The following is a 14,603-nucleotide window of genomic DNA, read 5'->3' on the forward strand; positions in this document are numbered from 1 at the left end:
GAAAGTCGAAGTAAAAAGGAAAAGCTTGGCTAAGTGGTGGGAAAAAATTTGCCTTGCTTGTGGCTTATCAAAGTGTTAGCCATTGCATTAAACCGTACCTCATGTTTTTTTGCACTTTTCGAGGGCTGTTGTGTTAGACTTTGTGCAGGCGTGGTAACTCGGTTGCTATTTTAGTTGTTGCTTGATTAAGTAGCGGAATTTCTAAGAAATTTGAATTTTTATCAAACAACGTGTCTTTTTGTTGCTACTTTTTAAAGATAGTTTTTTTTTGACTTACGTTTGAAGTTTTCGTTTTGTGTAGTGACTTTGAAATGTTGCTTGAAAAATAAATTATCGAACAAAAAGCCAACAGCACTTCGTGCCAAGTTTGAGGTGCCTTGAATAGAGGTATTCACTTCTGACTGCTCAAATTGTTAAAAGAAAAAAGGGCAAGAAAAATGAAATGTGCTTTGAATTTTCATTTCAATATACACAGATTAGCGAGAGCTTATAACGCTGAGGTTATACCTCCTGAGAGGGGGTTATCACCCTTCTCCCGAAGAAGGGCAACCTATTTCAGGAATTACGTTGCTAAGCATGTTGAACAAAGTAATAGCTCACGTAATTCACAAAAGGCTGTCCAACTCTTTGAATCAGAGACTACGCAAAGAACGAGCAGGCTTTCGTCGCCACTACTTTTGCGTCGATCATGTAAACTTCTTGAGAGTGATCGTGGAGCAGTCGGTTGAGTGGCGTTCGCCTCTTTACCTCTGCTTCATCGACTTCGAGAAAGCATTCCATACTCTCAATCATGAACCAATCTGGAAAGCTCTTGAATACAAAGGAGTGCCTGAGAAAATTGTGATCTTCATAAAGGAATTTTACTCGGGCACTTTATGCCGCGTGAAATAGAAAACTGCTCTAAGTGGTATCGAAGTTCAACCCGGTGTTTGGCAAGAATGTGTATTATCTCCACTCTTGTTCAAAATAATTCTGGACCTAGCAATGAGACAAGCGTGTGCGGTCAACAGGGGTTTATGCGGCCGGCTTGAAAACCTAGACTATGCGGACGACATTTGTTTACTATCGCACAAATACTCAGATGCATCGGCTAAACTACCAGCTGTATGCCAGGCAAGAGCACAAACAGGTCTCAGAATTAACATAGCAAAGACCAAAGTAATGCGGATTAACAACACCAAAACGCAAGCCCTTCAAATTGCCGACACGCCGCTTGAAGATGTAGACGAATTTTGCTACCGTGGGAGTATAATTTAAAAAAACCGCGGATAAACAACCGAATATCGGAGGGACGCGTTGCATTTGGCATGCTAGACAAGGTATGGAGATCAACCCACACCGCCGGGCACACAAAACTGAAAATATTTGATGCCAGCGTGAAATCGGTAGTTGCGTATGGATGTGAAACATGGAATTTAGCAGCAAGCATATCACAATCACTGCAATCCTTCCTAAACCATTGCCTGCGAAAGATAAAGCGAATATTCTGGCCTGATGTTATAAGCAACGATGATCTTTGGGCGGCTTCCGCGCAAACATCAGTCCACATAGAAATTATGCGTCGCAAGTACAAATGGATCGGGCACACATTGCGAAAACCATGGGAGGACATAGCAAGCACAGCGCTAGATTGGAATCCCCAAAGAGGCCGTAGATGAGGTAGACCAACCAACATGGAGGCGACAAGTGGCAGCAGAGGCGGAGAGAGCAGGCCGTTCTTGGAGTCAAATTAAAAATCTAGCTCTCAGCAAACTAAATTATAATAACTTGTTTATTGAGGCCTTATGTTTCATCTAGGAACATATATATACGCTGACACGCTTAGGTATGTTCTTCCAGTAAATCAAGGATATTTTACCGGCAGGCAGCCTTTAAAAAGTTGTATTGTGACATATATGAACGCTTAGATTTGTAATTACTCACCCAGGGTTGAACACTTTAAAGAAGAAAAGGAACTAACGCTGAAAGCACAGTCTATATGGGAACCCTCCACCTTACACAGGATTGCCAAAATAATTCTACGAACTTGCAACACGAAAACAATCAACTTTATTCGATCACTTCGAAGTAAGGAATGTGGCTTGCTGCTCGCGCGTTCGAAATTAGTCGGGGAATGCCTGACTTCCCTCTCGATTGCATCGGAATACTTCGATATTAGGCTCATTTGGGTTCCCGGTCCCAGCGGCATAAAGGGAAACTGCTGGGCTGAAGAGCTGGCCAGACAGGAAACTCTCGAGACGGCTTCATCGCAATATGAGAGGATTGGAGGTCCCTTAAGAACCTGTGTTCTGCTTACTGGTAGCCATTTAACCTAACCTAAACTAAGTAAGGAATGTAGAATATTGGTGGAGTACTGACGGCACATTGTCTCACTCCATAGCACAAAAAAAAATGTGAATTGTCCAGAATGGACGCGTCTGACTTATGCGAAGAAGAAAGAGGTACATTAGCACTCACTTTGGCACTGTCCTGCTCTAAGTAGAATTCCTTACAACTGCCTGGAATTGGTATACTTTTCCTCTCTGAAGGCTATCGCTGATAAAAACTGTTTATTAAAACTCACCAAGCCATATATCACATACTATGCTTACACGATCCTCGATCCTCTACTCACCATCTTAAATGACGCGGGGTCTAGGCACAAGCATATGCGGATGTCGTGTCTTTGCTCATGAATATCCGTAGGAAATTACAGAAAACTCTGGATATGACACTTTGATTGACACTTGGTGCTGTGCTAATGGGCTATCGGTAAACCCTACAAATACTGGTATTGCCCTCTTTACCAGAAGAAGTAAGCTTGGAGGCCTTCAAGGCCATCTGCTGGCTGAAACACAATGACACAATGAGAATTGGTACGGCCCCTGCCCGGTATTGGAAACATAGAAGGCCTGGACTTCGTTCCAACGATTCTCTCCATGCCCCTTGACTCCATTCCATAAAGAGTCGCACTTGAAAAGAGATACTGTCTCTGAAAATGACACATTTTCATGGCTTCAGGATCGACCATGGTTCCGGCTCTGGTGTCTACGTGGAATCCAGCTGGACAAAACTACACCAAGCCGAGGTGTATGCTGTTGGAGAAGCAATGAACTTTGTTGTGGAAAACAGGTGGAGAGGCAGATCTGCAGGTGTCTACAGTGAGAAGAACGTTACGCTCATGGCCTTAGACAGCTCTCCAACCACTTCAAGAACAGTTGAGTCCTATAAATCCAGACCGAACTATGTCGGTAGACACACTATTCTGATGCTATCATTGGTCCCGGGTGTGTAACGAGACCTCTGCCTCTTTAGCTAGGATGGGCTCTGAGTCCAACTCCTTTGACCTGGAGCTCATTCTGCTATTCTCTTCTATAGTCATCAAAGTTAGGGTTAGCAAACGAGTTGCTTCAACCCACAAGAGAGGCGGAAAGGTCGGCATTTCAGACAGGGCACTCTGCCCAGCATGTGGAGAGGAGAATGAGACGGCGGACCACTTTCTATGCGTCTGCTCGGCCTTCGCTGGAATCACGGTTAGGTCTTTGGTATGTGTTAATAAGTAACCAACGTGGCTCCTTTGCACCACAAGATCTACTCGGATTTCTTCGGATGTCAGGTAGATTTAAAGAAAATAAAAAAATTAAAAAGGGAATCCAAGAGCAGTACAATGGACTTAATGTTGTCTGAGTGCTGTGTTTGCTAGTTTTCCCGAAAAAAAAGTTAATACGACTCCAACAACACTGGTAACAGTACGGAGCCTTGTGGTTTATGTGAGATCTATTCAGATCAGCCAGATATACCTAAACTAACCCGCATCAAACGTTGGCGGGGTAGTTGATGGGGTGCACTTTGAGGTGATAAGATCACGTTTGAGGAATAAATTTGAATTTTGAATTTTTTGAGAACTTTTTATCATTTTGTGGGATTGTAAAAAATATAAAAAAATTGTATATGGACGACTCTGCGCCGCATCTGCTTAAACTTTTTTTTGGAAAACAACAATTCTATTTTACTCTTAGTGATTCAATTTATTAAGCATTTTTAATTTAATTTGGTTTTACTAAGCTTTTGAACATGTCTCGCGCCATAGATCTACCCACAGTACACCGAATCGGCAAAATACGGATAACTTTTGAAATTTATGTAGGTATATACCGTGGAAGACACCAGCAGCATAAATGCTTAGAAATAGGCGCGATCCATTAGAGTGTTGAGTGAGAAGTTGCGGTACATGCCGCACCGATGAAGTTCATTGGAGAATTTCTGGGACAGCGGAAAGTAGCGCACGGGTATTGTGTAGGCATTAGGTGCGTAGTAACCATACTCGGAGTTGCAAGTGCGATACATGGTGTTCTGGTCTGTCTCCACGCCATAGCCCTTGAAGTTGTCTAAGAGAAAAAGAAAAACGAAGTGATTACATCTTTTGGCTTCCGCTTTATTCACGCGAAGTGTCGCTTACAAGGGCATTTGATCTTCTCGCGCGTGTGTAGCTGCTCATACAGTTTGGCCGTTTGCACGATGGGCTTGCGTTTCAGAAACTTCTGGTACTCGATTTCGGGATTGAATGTTTCCAAATCGTCACAATAATGCTCACACATTTTTGCTGTTATCTTGGATTACTTTGGATGCGATGCAAAAAATTATGATTCAGGAAAAATTAAATGCAAAATTATTTATTAGCAAGGGCGATTTATTTTCGCGTTTAAAAAAAAATATAAAAAATATTTGTTGAAATTCGGAATTTGTGTCTTCTTGCTCTTCTATTGAGAACTTTCGAATTAAAAATGATTGACAAAACAGGCATCTGTTGCTGCAGCAACGAAATAGTTGAAGTTCGAAAAGTATGAAAAGCTTGGGGGCAAACACGCACTTAAGCGATTTTAGCGCATTAATAAAGGTAACAAGAAGCCGCCCTGCTGCACGCTAGCAAACATTTTTTACAAAAAGAAAAAAACAAAAAAGTGTTTTCCAAAAATTTTTAACACAAAAAAAATTGTGCCACACATTTTTTTAAGAACTCTATTTTACCTTGAAAAATTTTAAAATCTTCTTAAATTTTCCAAAAAAATAAGAAAAAAGGGTGTCCAAAAATTTTTAATATAAACAATTTTTCCCAAAAAAAATTGTGCCAAAAATGTTTACCGAATTTTTATCAAAAACAAAATAAGAAAAACAACTGAGAAGGTAAAAAGCAGCCGCCCTGCTGCGCGCTCGCACACATTTTCTACAAAAAGAAAAAAAACAATAAGAAAAAAAACAAAAACGTGTTTTCCAAAAATTTTTAACAAAAAAAATTTTTTTTTCAAAAAAATTGTGTCATACAGTTTTTTAAAAACTATATCTTACCCTAAAAAATTGAAAAACAACTTCTCAATTTTACCAAAACAATAATAAAAAAGCAAAAAAAGGGGTTTCCAAAAATTTTTAACGCAAAAATTTTTCCAAAAAATTGTGCAAAAAATATTTTTAAGAAGTGTCAATTTTTCCAAAAAATTTTTATCAAAAAGAAAAATAAGAAAAACACTGAGAAGGTAAAAAACAGCCGTCCTGTTGCGGGCTAGGAAACATTTTTTACATAAAACAAAAAATAAGAAAAAAACAAAAAAGTGTTTTTCAAAAATTTTTAACACAAAAAAATTTTTTCCAAAAAAATTGTGCCAAAAATGTTTTTAAGAAGTATATTTTACACTAAAAAATTAAAAGAAGAACTTTTAAATTTTTCCAAAACATTTTTATCAAAAAAAAAAAAAGAAAAAAACTGAGAACGGGTGTTTTTTTCTTTTTAATGACAAATAAAGATTTTCCAGAACACGTTACCAAAATAATGAAAATAATACCTAAGGAGGTGTGTCTTTTTAAATTACAAGAAAAGTTTTATGCAAAAATTTTTAACACAAAAAAAATTGTCCCAAAAAAAGTGTGCCAAACATTTTTTTAAGAAGTATATTTTACACTAAAAAAATTAAAAGAAAAACTTCTAAATTTTTCCAAAACAATTTTACCAAAAACAAAAAAAGAAAGAAACTGAGAAGTGGTTTTTTTTAAATGACAAAAAAAGGGTTTTCCAAACATTGTTACCAAAAAAATTAGAAAGAAACCTGAGATAAGAAAAAAGATGCTTTCCATTTCAATTCAACCGGGCTATTCGGGTCATGTTCTTCGATTTCGATGTAACTGAAATATGTTGCTCTCTGGTCAAAATAATGAGACACGTATTTTTTTGTTCGCCCGAAAAAAAATTTTTTCAAGAGTTATCGGCAATTTTGTTTTTGGGCTCAAAATCGATTTTTTTTAATTATATAAGAAAAAAAATTTTTTAAATGCCCATAACTTAGTCAAAAATGAACCGATTTTAATAATTCTGGGTTCAAAATGATCGTAATTACTTACACTAGCGATTTCATGTAGAAACAATTGCAAAAAAGTAGTTGAAATTTTTTTATTTAGCAAAAAAGAAAAAAAAATTAAATTATTTCGAAATTCAATATTTCAAAAAGTGTATTTTTTTTTTTTATAACTTTTTCCAAATCAAGAGGACATCTCAAACTTTAATTGAGCTGAATGCCTAGTAGCTAAAATGAGTTGTTTTTGAGTAATGAATTTTTGAGTAAAAAATCTGTTTCGCACTTTTTGTTTTTTGCAAAATAAAACCTTTTCAACTTCTTTTTTGCATTTCGCTTCTGCATGAAGTCGCTCGTGTAAGTAATTACGATTATTTTGAACTCAGAATCATTCAAATCGGCTTATTTTTGACTAAGTTATGAGTAATTAAAAAAATTTTTCTTATATAGATTTTTTCCTTTTCAATTCAAAAGGGCTATTCGGGACATGTTCTTCGATTTCGATGTTACTCAAATATGTTGTTCTCAGGCCGAAATAATGAGACACGTATTTTTTTGTTCGCCCGAAAAAAAAATTTTCAAGCTTTATCGGCAATTTTGTTTTTCGGTCAAAATCGATTTTTTTTTAATAATATAAGAATTTTTTGTTTTTTAATGCTCATAACTTAGTCAAAAATGAACCGATTTTAATAATTTTAGTTTCAAAATGATCGTTATTACTTACACGAGCGATTTCATGTAGGAAAAGTTGCAAAAAAGTAGTTGAAAATTTTTTATTTTGCAAAAAACAAAAAGTGCGAAACAGATTTTTTACTCAAAAATTCATTACTCAAAAACAACTCATTTTAGCTACTGGACATTCAGCTTAATTGAAGTTTGAGGTGTCCTCTTGATTTGGAAAAAGTTATAAAAAGAAAAAAAAAATACACTTTATGAAATATTGAATTTCGAAAAAATTTCAATTTTTTTTGCTTTTTTGCTAAATAAAAAAATTTGAACTACTTTTTGCAATTGTTTCTACATGAAATCGCTAGTGTAAGTAATTACGATCATTTTGAACCCCGAATTATTAAAATCGGTTTATTTTTGACTAAGTTATGAGCATTTCAAAATTTTGTTTTCTTATATAAAAAAAATCGATTTTGAGCCGAAAAACAAAATTGCCGATAACTCTTGAAAAAAACTTTTTTCGGGCGAACAAAAAAATACGTGTCTCATTATTTTGACCAGAGAGCAACATATTTCAGTTACATCGAAATCGAAGAACATGACCCGAATAGCCCGGTTGAATTGAAATGGAAAGCATCAAAAGAGTTTTACAAAACAAAGCGCTAGATCTCGTAGGGAAAAACGTGGCCGCCGCCTCGGCGCTTAGACTCAAAAGTATGGCGCTATGGAAAGAACGCCGTTTTGGCCACGCCTGTATTTTGCACACTCTGAACAGTCACAAACAAGAAATAGACTATTCTACTCCTAGACTTACCTTCGACAAGTTCTTCAAGACAAGTATACCGTCAAGAAGGGAGTGGCAGACACCAAGGCCATGGAGAAGGGGGGAATTAAATTTTTATACAGATGGTTCCAAGCTAGACGATAAAGTTGGCTATGTAGTATTTTAGAAAGAATTAGGACTGGAACTATCCGTTCGACTACCAGACTACTGCAGCGTCTATTAGGAAGAGGTTCTAGCCATAAAAGAAGTGGCTACATACCTAAATATGCATGCCGTAACAAAAATGACTATAAATATATTCTCGGATAGCCAGGCGGCCATTAAATCAATGAATGCGACTATACTAAGATCAAAGCTTGCACAGGAATGCTGAACAGCCCTAAATGATATTAGCGTCGTATTCAAGGTCAGCCTTATTTGGGTTCCGGGACACAGAGATATTGAGGTAAACTGTAGAGCTGATGAGCTAGTCAGAAAAGGCTGTTCCGTGATAAAAGTTCCATTGGAATACCTTTGGCGACGAGTAAATTAATAATAAAAAACAACATTACCCAAGAGGCCTATAGGTCTTGGGAAGAAGAAGATACTTGCGTAACAGCCGAGCTACTATGCCCGCAAACAAACAAGAAAAGGACAAAGGAATTGCTAAGCCTCTCAAGAGAAGATATATCGAAGGTCGTGGCTTGTGTCACCGGCCACAGGCTATTTGGAAGGCATTCCTTGAGACTAGGAGTATTCTCCCATTAATATTGTAGAAGCTGTAGAGATGAGGAGGAGGAAGAAACCGTAGAGCACTTCCTTTGCAATTGTCGAGCCTTAGCTAAAATCAGAGCAGGTTGTCTAGGTAAACACTTTTTCAATTCTCTTACAGAACTATCTGGCGCGGGGATTGGACCAATCCTGCTCTTCATAAGAGCCTCAAAATGGTTTCATGAAAGTAAATAAATAAGGTTCCCGTGTCGTGGTATCAGTGCGGACCTGTGAGGTCTAAGTGAGTTGGTCATACGGACCGACTACCAGCATAACCTAACCTAACCTTTAACAACAAAAAAAAATTAAAAAAACTGAGGAGGGGTGTTGTTTTCTAAATAATATAAAAAGTGTTTTCCAAAAAAAAAATTTCTAAATTTTTCCAAAAATGTTTACGAAAACAAAGAATAAATCCAAAAATAGGTTTTCCAAAAATTTTTAACACAAAAAAAAATATTTTCCAAAAAAATTGTGGCAAAAATTTTTTTTAAATAAAAAAAACATCTGAATTTTTCCAAAAATAAAAAAAGAAGAAAAACCGAAGGGCTTGTTTTTTAAGGACAAAAAAGCGTTTTACAAAAATTGTTAAGAAAAAAATAAGAAAAATTTATGTGTTTTTTTCAAATTACATAAAAAGCTTTTTCCTAAAATTTTAAGGAAGTATATTTTACTACAAAAAAATTTAAAAAAACTTCCAAATTTCTCGAAAACTTTTTTCCAAAACAAAAAAAAACAGTAAAAAAGGGGTTTTCCAAAAATGTCTTTTGCCGCAACAAAATAGTTAAAGTTCGAAAAATTGGATAAGTGCGAAAAGCTTGTAGGCAAACGCGCACTTAAGCGATTTTAGCGCATTAAAAAGGGTGAAAAGCAACCGCCCTGCTGCGCGTTAGCACAGCTGTCACCTTTATAACGGTGCAACAGCTGTCGTACTGTGGCTGTCAACACCCACCTCATGGAGTGTGTGTGTGTGTGTGTGTTTCTACTGCTTATGAACTGTCAAAAGCGTTTGCGTGACATGCGCACTACCTTGCTTTGCGCTGTGAATGTTTTATTGATTTTAGCGACAGCGAAAAACACACCTGCAGATTTTCGCTTTCATATCAAACCGCAGTGAAAATAAAAGTACAAGCACTAACTCTTATCGGTAGCTAATTTTGCTTTTGAAAGAGTGAAACATATTTTCAACGAAAGTTAACAGAAGCGCTCGTAGTTTGTTTAAAAATGTGTAAAATGTTGAATTTTGTAAATTTCATAATATGCATTGCCACATTTAGTCAGACGATGGATCCTTGTTTGGCTATAAAACGTGGTCCCCATCATCCACGCAGTGAACAATCGAAAACACCTAAAGTGGACCAGCATTTGACGCACGAAGAGCAGTGAGTTCTTAGCTAAAGAAAATACGCATTTCACTATTCTACCAGCCACCTACTTTACTTGCAGTCGAATTGATGACGACCTCAAGGATATGGGCATAAATGTGAATTTGGAGGACATGTCCGATGAGGAAAAGAATTTTTACTATTTTAAGGTGGGTATTTGGAGCAGGTGATGAAATGCTTCTTTACATCATAGCTATGATTAATAGTAAAAATTGATTTTGTCGAAAATCAGGCTTTCGAGAGAAAACAGTCGTACTCTCTCCCTTATCTCAGTAAATAACATAGGACCGATTCCATGTGGAGGGATGCAAGGATTTTGGAAATTGTAGTGAATTTTTTAGAAAATTTGTTCATTTGTTGGCTTGACTACAATAGGAATTTAACTGAAATGATTTATACAAAAACTGAATACTTTTTTGAGTTTTACAATGTGGAACATTTTGCTAAGAAGTGTTGTAATGCGAATCTTTGGTTCGAAGCGGTTTATTTTTTATTTTATAGAGTAAATATCCGTACTTTCTTAAAAATTTGTTGTAAAATTTATTTGGAAAAATTTAGAGTTTTTATTTTAATTTTCTTTGGGGAAAACATACTTCTTTTTCTGTCGGGAAATGTGTATAAAAATGTTTTGGTAAAACTGAATTTTTTTTTAAAATTTTTTTAGAGCAAAATATACTTTTAAAAAAATTGTTTTAGCGCAATTTTTCTTGTGATAAAAATTTTTGGAAAACACTTTTTTGCCATTTAAAAAACACACAACTCCTCAGGATTTTTTCTTATTTTTTTGCGATTTAAAAACAAATATTCCTTCTCGGCTAGTTTCTTATTTTTGTCTAAAGTTTAATTTTTATAGGGTACTTCATAAAAGCCTTTTTGGAAGAATTTAGTAGTGTTTTGTTTAACTTTTTTAGGGTAAAAATATACTTCTCAAAAAATTAACAAACTTTCTGGCACATTTTTTGTAGGAAACATTTTTGGAAAGCCTTTTTTGTAACTTAACTGCTTCTAAAATTATTTTTTGGAAAAATTGAGCGATTTGTTCTAAAGGGTTTTAGGCTGAAATATACTTCCTAAATTAAAAAAAGAGCGTGTAGTTTAGTACACATAACAGAAGTGAAACTTTCAAGGCAGACAAAGAAAGAGGGAGAGACCCGTGAGAGAGAGAGAGAGAGAGAGAAAGAATATATATCTAAATTAATTCACAAATTCACAACATTTGCAGAGAATACAAATAGACAAAATTTACAAAAAAAAAGTCTGTCTATTTTATATTTACGTCGTCACTCACAAAATTTTACAACATTTTTTGAAAATATAATAGTACTTATTTAATATATGAAATATTCTATTTAATTACTATTTGCATTGTTATCGTTAGATGCTTCAATATGTACTATTGTTACGATTGGTTTATGATAACTAAAATATGATATAAAATGTGATTTTTTAGCTATTATCTTTTTAAACAGTTGGTTTAAACAGCTGACGCACGTTTCGTGTTTTGTTTCACTATGAAACATCTGCAGTTTGGTCTATAATTTAACCATGAATGGTCGTACAAACGAACAACGCTTTTAAATCATTGAATTTTATTATAAAAATGCGTGTTCTGTTAAGAAAGTTTAAAGCCGAAAAATTGTGTTCAACGACGAGGCTCATTTTGGGGTCAATGGGTACGTAAAGAAGCAGAATTGTCGATTTTGGAGTGAAGATCAGTCAGAAGAATTGCAAGGTCTACCAATGTATCCAGAAAAGGTCACAGTTTGGTGCGGTTTATGGGCTGGAGGTATCATTGGACAGTACTTCTTCAACGATACTGCGAATCGTAATGTAACTGTGAATGGTGAGCGCTACCGTGAAATGATATCCATTTTTTTTTTGCCCAAAATGCAAGAGCTTTACTTGCATGACATGTGGTGTGTGTGTGTTCAGCAAGACGGCGCCACATGCCCCAGAGCACGCGTAACAATGGACTTGTTGAGAGGCGAGTTCGGTGAACATTTTATTTCCCGTTCGGGACCTGTCAATTAAACAAGCCTGCTTCAATTAACGCATGGGAAAACACCATTAAAGCATTTATATGTGAGATACCGGCCGAAAAGTAGTGTAAGAGTATGCCGAAATTGGACTAAGCGGATGGACCATTTGAAGCGCAGTCGCGGTCAACATTTGCATGAAATAATCTTCAAGCATTAAATTATATGGACTGTACTATCGATTTGAATCAACATTTCATGGATTTTTCTGAATTTTACGTGTGTTTTTTTGGAAATTTTTCCTATAGCTCTTAAAAAATCCCCCTTTATATGTCTTTGATTTTACATTAACGATATTACGAGAAAAAATTGCATATATTTTAATTCCGGATTTAGTAGTTGATTCATTTATTTTATTAATTATATGTAGACCAAATGTGTCGTCTATTTTTTGGTTCGGTGATATGTAAAAAGCCGCTAGAATAATGACTTGTCCATTTGGTGTTTGTCACTTTGCAATACAAATATCGCCAACTGTTGATGAATATAATTGAGATTGCATGGCAGTCATTTCTATGTTTGGCGTTACAATATTTACAGTATCATATTGATTATGGTATATTGCCACTCCTCGTGCTCGAGCATTCGGCCGTTTAAATTTGATAACGCAGTTGAAGTTGGGTATGCTGACATCTTCGTCATCACGCAACCACATTTCTGATAGCATTATTATATGGGACTCGCGTACAACAGCATCAATTAGATACTATAGTAATATGGCGTTAGTGCTGTATGTTATATCTTTTTTCTCTCTCGCGGAACGAAAATGCCCAAAACGTTGCATGGCCTTTACTCTCCATTTTCGCTCGTCCATCGACGCCTTAGAAGTTTCACTTCAAAAAACTTTGGCACAATTCGCTTGGGGGGAATTTTTTTTCGTTAGCTGCGTTAGCAATTTTGGAAAACTCGTTTTTGTCATTTAAAAAAACACCCCTCCTCCGATTTTTTCTTATTGTTTTTTGTTAAAAATTTTTGGAAAATTTGATTGAAAAAATAAAATTAGTTAATTAAAAAAAAATTGTTCTCAAATTTTTTTCGTTTTTTTTTTGTTAGAAATGTTTGAATAAACAGGTTTTTGTCATTTAAAAAAAAGCATCCCTCCTCATTTTTTTTTTTAAGTTTTTTTGTTAAAATTTTTTGAAAAAATTAAGAAGTTTGTTTTTAATTCTTTTATGCTAAAATATACTTCCTAAAAAAGTTTGGCATAATTTGTTTGGGGAAAAGTTTTTTTTGGTTACAAAATTTTGGAATACAATACATTTTATGTCATCTTAACCAAAAAAACACATTCTCAGATTTTTTTCTTATTAAAAATATCTGGAAAAACTTTTTTTTAATATGTTTTGAAAAAAAAAGTTAAGAATAAGTGCAAAATAGGTACTATTTTAGCGGAGCGCTAGCAATTTTTTTTTGAATTTTTTGTGTATTCTTGACTAATTTGGTTCTACTCTTCAAGTATCGCATTTTTCAGATCAGGTTTGTTACGAATATCATACTTTCGTGTATTTGTCCTCAAAACGGACCACCAATTTTCGATGACCTTCAAATTGTATGAATGAGTTTCAACAACGTGGATAAATTTATATATTAACCATTTTTGTTATATTAATAACTTGTGCTTAGGGCCGTTATCCCGATGAAAGCGAAAGTCATCTTCAAATTTTCTTGCAGAGGTTTTAAAGAAAAATATTTTTGATCATTCCAGTTAACTCGCTTCTTAGTTCGCTGTTCGAATCCATTAAAAAATATATATTAACTACCTACAGTATTTTTATTCCACTTTTAGATCCATGACAGCGACAATAACAATGCACTGGATGGGCTCGAGATGCTGCAAGCGGCCATACATCAGGACGAGCATTTCAAAAAGGTCGATCGCGATAATTTTCTACACAACGCCAGTGAAGAACTGAATCATATCATTGGTAAATAAAGTGCAGAAAATAAATTTTAAAATTTTAACATTCGAGCAGGTTTTACATATTCCAGAGGTTATTGATGAGTTCCTGCAAATTGCGGATGCTAATAAGGATGGCTTTCTGCACTATGCGGAGTACGTGAAGGCGGTCACAGGTGCACCAGAGGGACAATAGAGCTAAGCGCACACAAGACACAGAAGACGCGAGAAGAAGAGGAGAAGGGGTGAATAGCAAAATAGGAGTATTAGATAGTCGTGGCAGATAAATATAGATTAAAGTTAGGAAAATTAGCTCAACATTTAAAGAAAATTAACCCTCAAGTGTTTTGCCAAAAGAAAGAACAAACAAAAAAACTCACAATAAACAACAAATACATACATGCATACATACATACGTGCACGCTAATAAGCATGTATGAGTAAACTAAAATTATACATAACTTTTTTCGAACACCTTTTGCATAAATTATTGTATGTATGTATGTATGTATGTATGTACGTATCAGCGAGGCGTTTTTTAGGTGCATGTGCAGATGTATGTGTGAATTTGATTACCTTTATTGTAATGACGACGCAAAGCAACTTATTAAGACTGTAAATACATAACTACCAAGCGATACATTTTTTTTTAAAACGCTAGCATAATTAATACAAATAGTGAGATTGATAAATACAAATAATTGCTCTTTTACTAATTAACTATCGAACTACAATACAATAATAAAATAATTTTTAAATTAAATT

At 35.2% G+C, this 14,603-nt stretch overlaps 2 protein-coding genes across 3 annotated transcripts; one reads left to right on the top strand and one right to left on the bottom strand.

Annotated features, from left to right (window-relative positions):
• Window positions 1-3,992: 3,992 nt before the first annotated feature.
• On the bottom strand, window positions 3,993-4,741 carry LOC128860210 (piercer of microtubule wall 1 protein). Its single transcript, XM_054097538.1, has 2 exons — window positions 4,439-4,741; window positions 3,993-4,367 (listed from the first exon to the last, which is right to left on the bottom strand). Exons 1-2 carry the CDS (start codon window positions 4,575-4,577, stop codon window positions 4,162-4,164), a joined length of 345 nt encoding a protein of 114 aa, XP_053953513.1. The 5' UTR covers window positions 4,578-4,741; the 3' UTR covers window positions 3,993-4,161.
• A 4,833-nt stretch (window positions 4,742-9,574) lies between these two features.
• Window positions 9,575-14,589, top strand: LOC128860220 (multiple coagulation factor deficiency protein 2 homolog). Of its 2 annotated transcripts, none has more exons than XM_054097567.1 (4): window positions 9,575-9,902; window positions 9,967-10,054; window positions 13,728-13,866; window positions 13,931-14,589. In XM_054097567.1, exons 1-4 carry the CDS (start codon window positions 9,745-9,747, stop codon window positions 14,032-14,034), a joined length of 489 nt encoding a protein of 162 aa, XP_053953542.1. In that variant the 5' UTR covers window positions 9,575-9,744; the 3' UTR covers window positions 14,035-14,589. The 2 variants fall into 2 exon arrangements, with proteins under 2 accessions (XP_053953542.1, XP_053953553.1); XM_054097578.1 differs by having other exon boundaries at window positions 13,915-14,023.
• The last annotated feature ends 14 nt before the right edge of the window (window positions 14,590-14,603 follow it).

Source organism: Anastrepha ludens, chromosome 2, assembly GCF_028408465.1.
Source record: "Anastrepha ludens isolate Willacy chromosome 2, idAnaLude1.1, whole genome shotgun sequence".
NCBI lineage: Eukaryota > Metazoa > Arthropoda > Insecta > Diptera > Tephritidae > Anastrepha > Anastrepha ludens.

What these genes read in the sequence shown, in the direction of transcription:
- LOC128860220 (XM_054097567.1), top strand. Translation starts at nt 9,745, where the DNA reads ATGTGTAAAATGTTGAATTTTGTAAATTTCATAATATGCATTGCCACA. An exon ending in AGAATTTTTACTATTTTAAG is followed by an intron (nt 10,055 to 13,727) that starts GTGGGTATTTGG and finishes TTCCACTTTTAG; the next exon opens with ATCCATGACAGCGACAATAA. An exon ending in AGAACTGAATCATATCATTG is followed by an intron (nt 13,867 to 13,930) that starts GTAAATAAAGTG and finishes TACATATTCCAG; the next exon opens with AGGTTATTGATGAGTTCCTG.
- LOC128860210 (XM_054097538.1), bottom strand. Translation starts at nt 4,577, where the DNA reads ATGTGTGAGCATTATTGTGACGATTTGGAAACATTCAATCCCGAAATC. An exon ending in CGAGAAGATCAAATGCCCTT is followed by an intron (nt 4,368 to 4,438) that starts GTAAGCGACACT and finishes TTTTTCTCTTAG; the next exon opens with ACAACTTCAAGGGCTATGGC.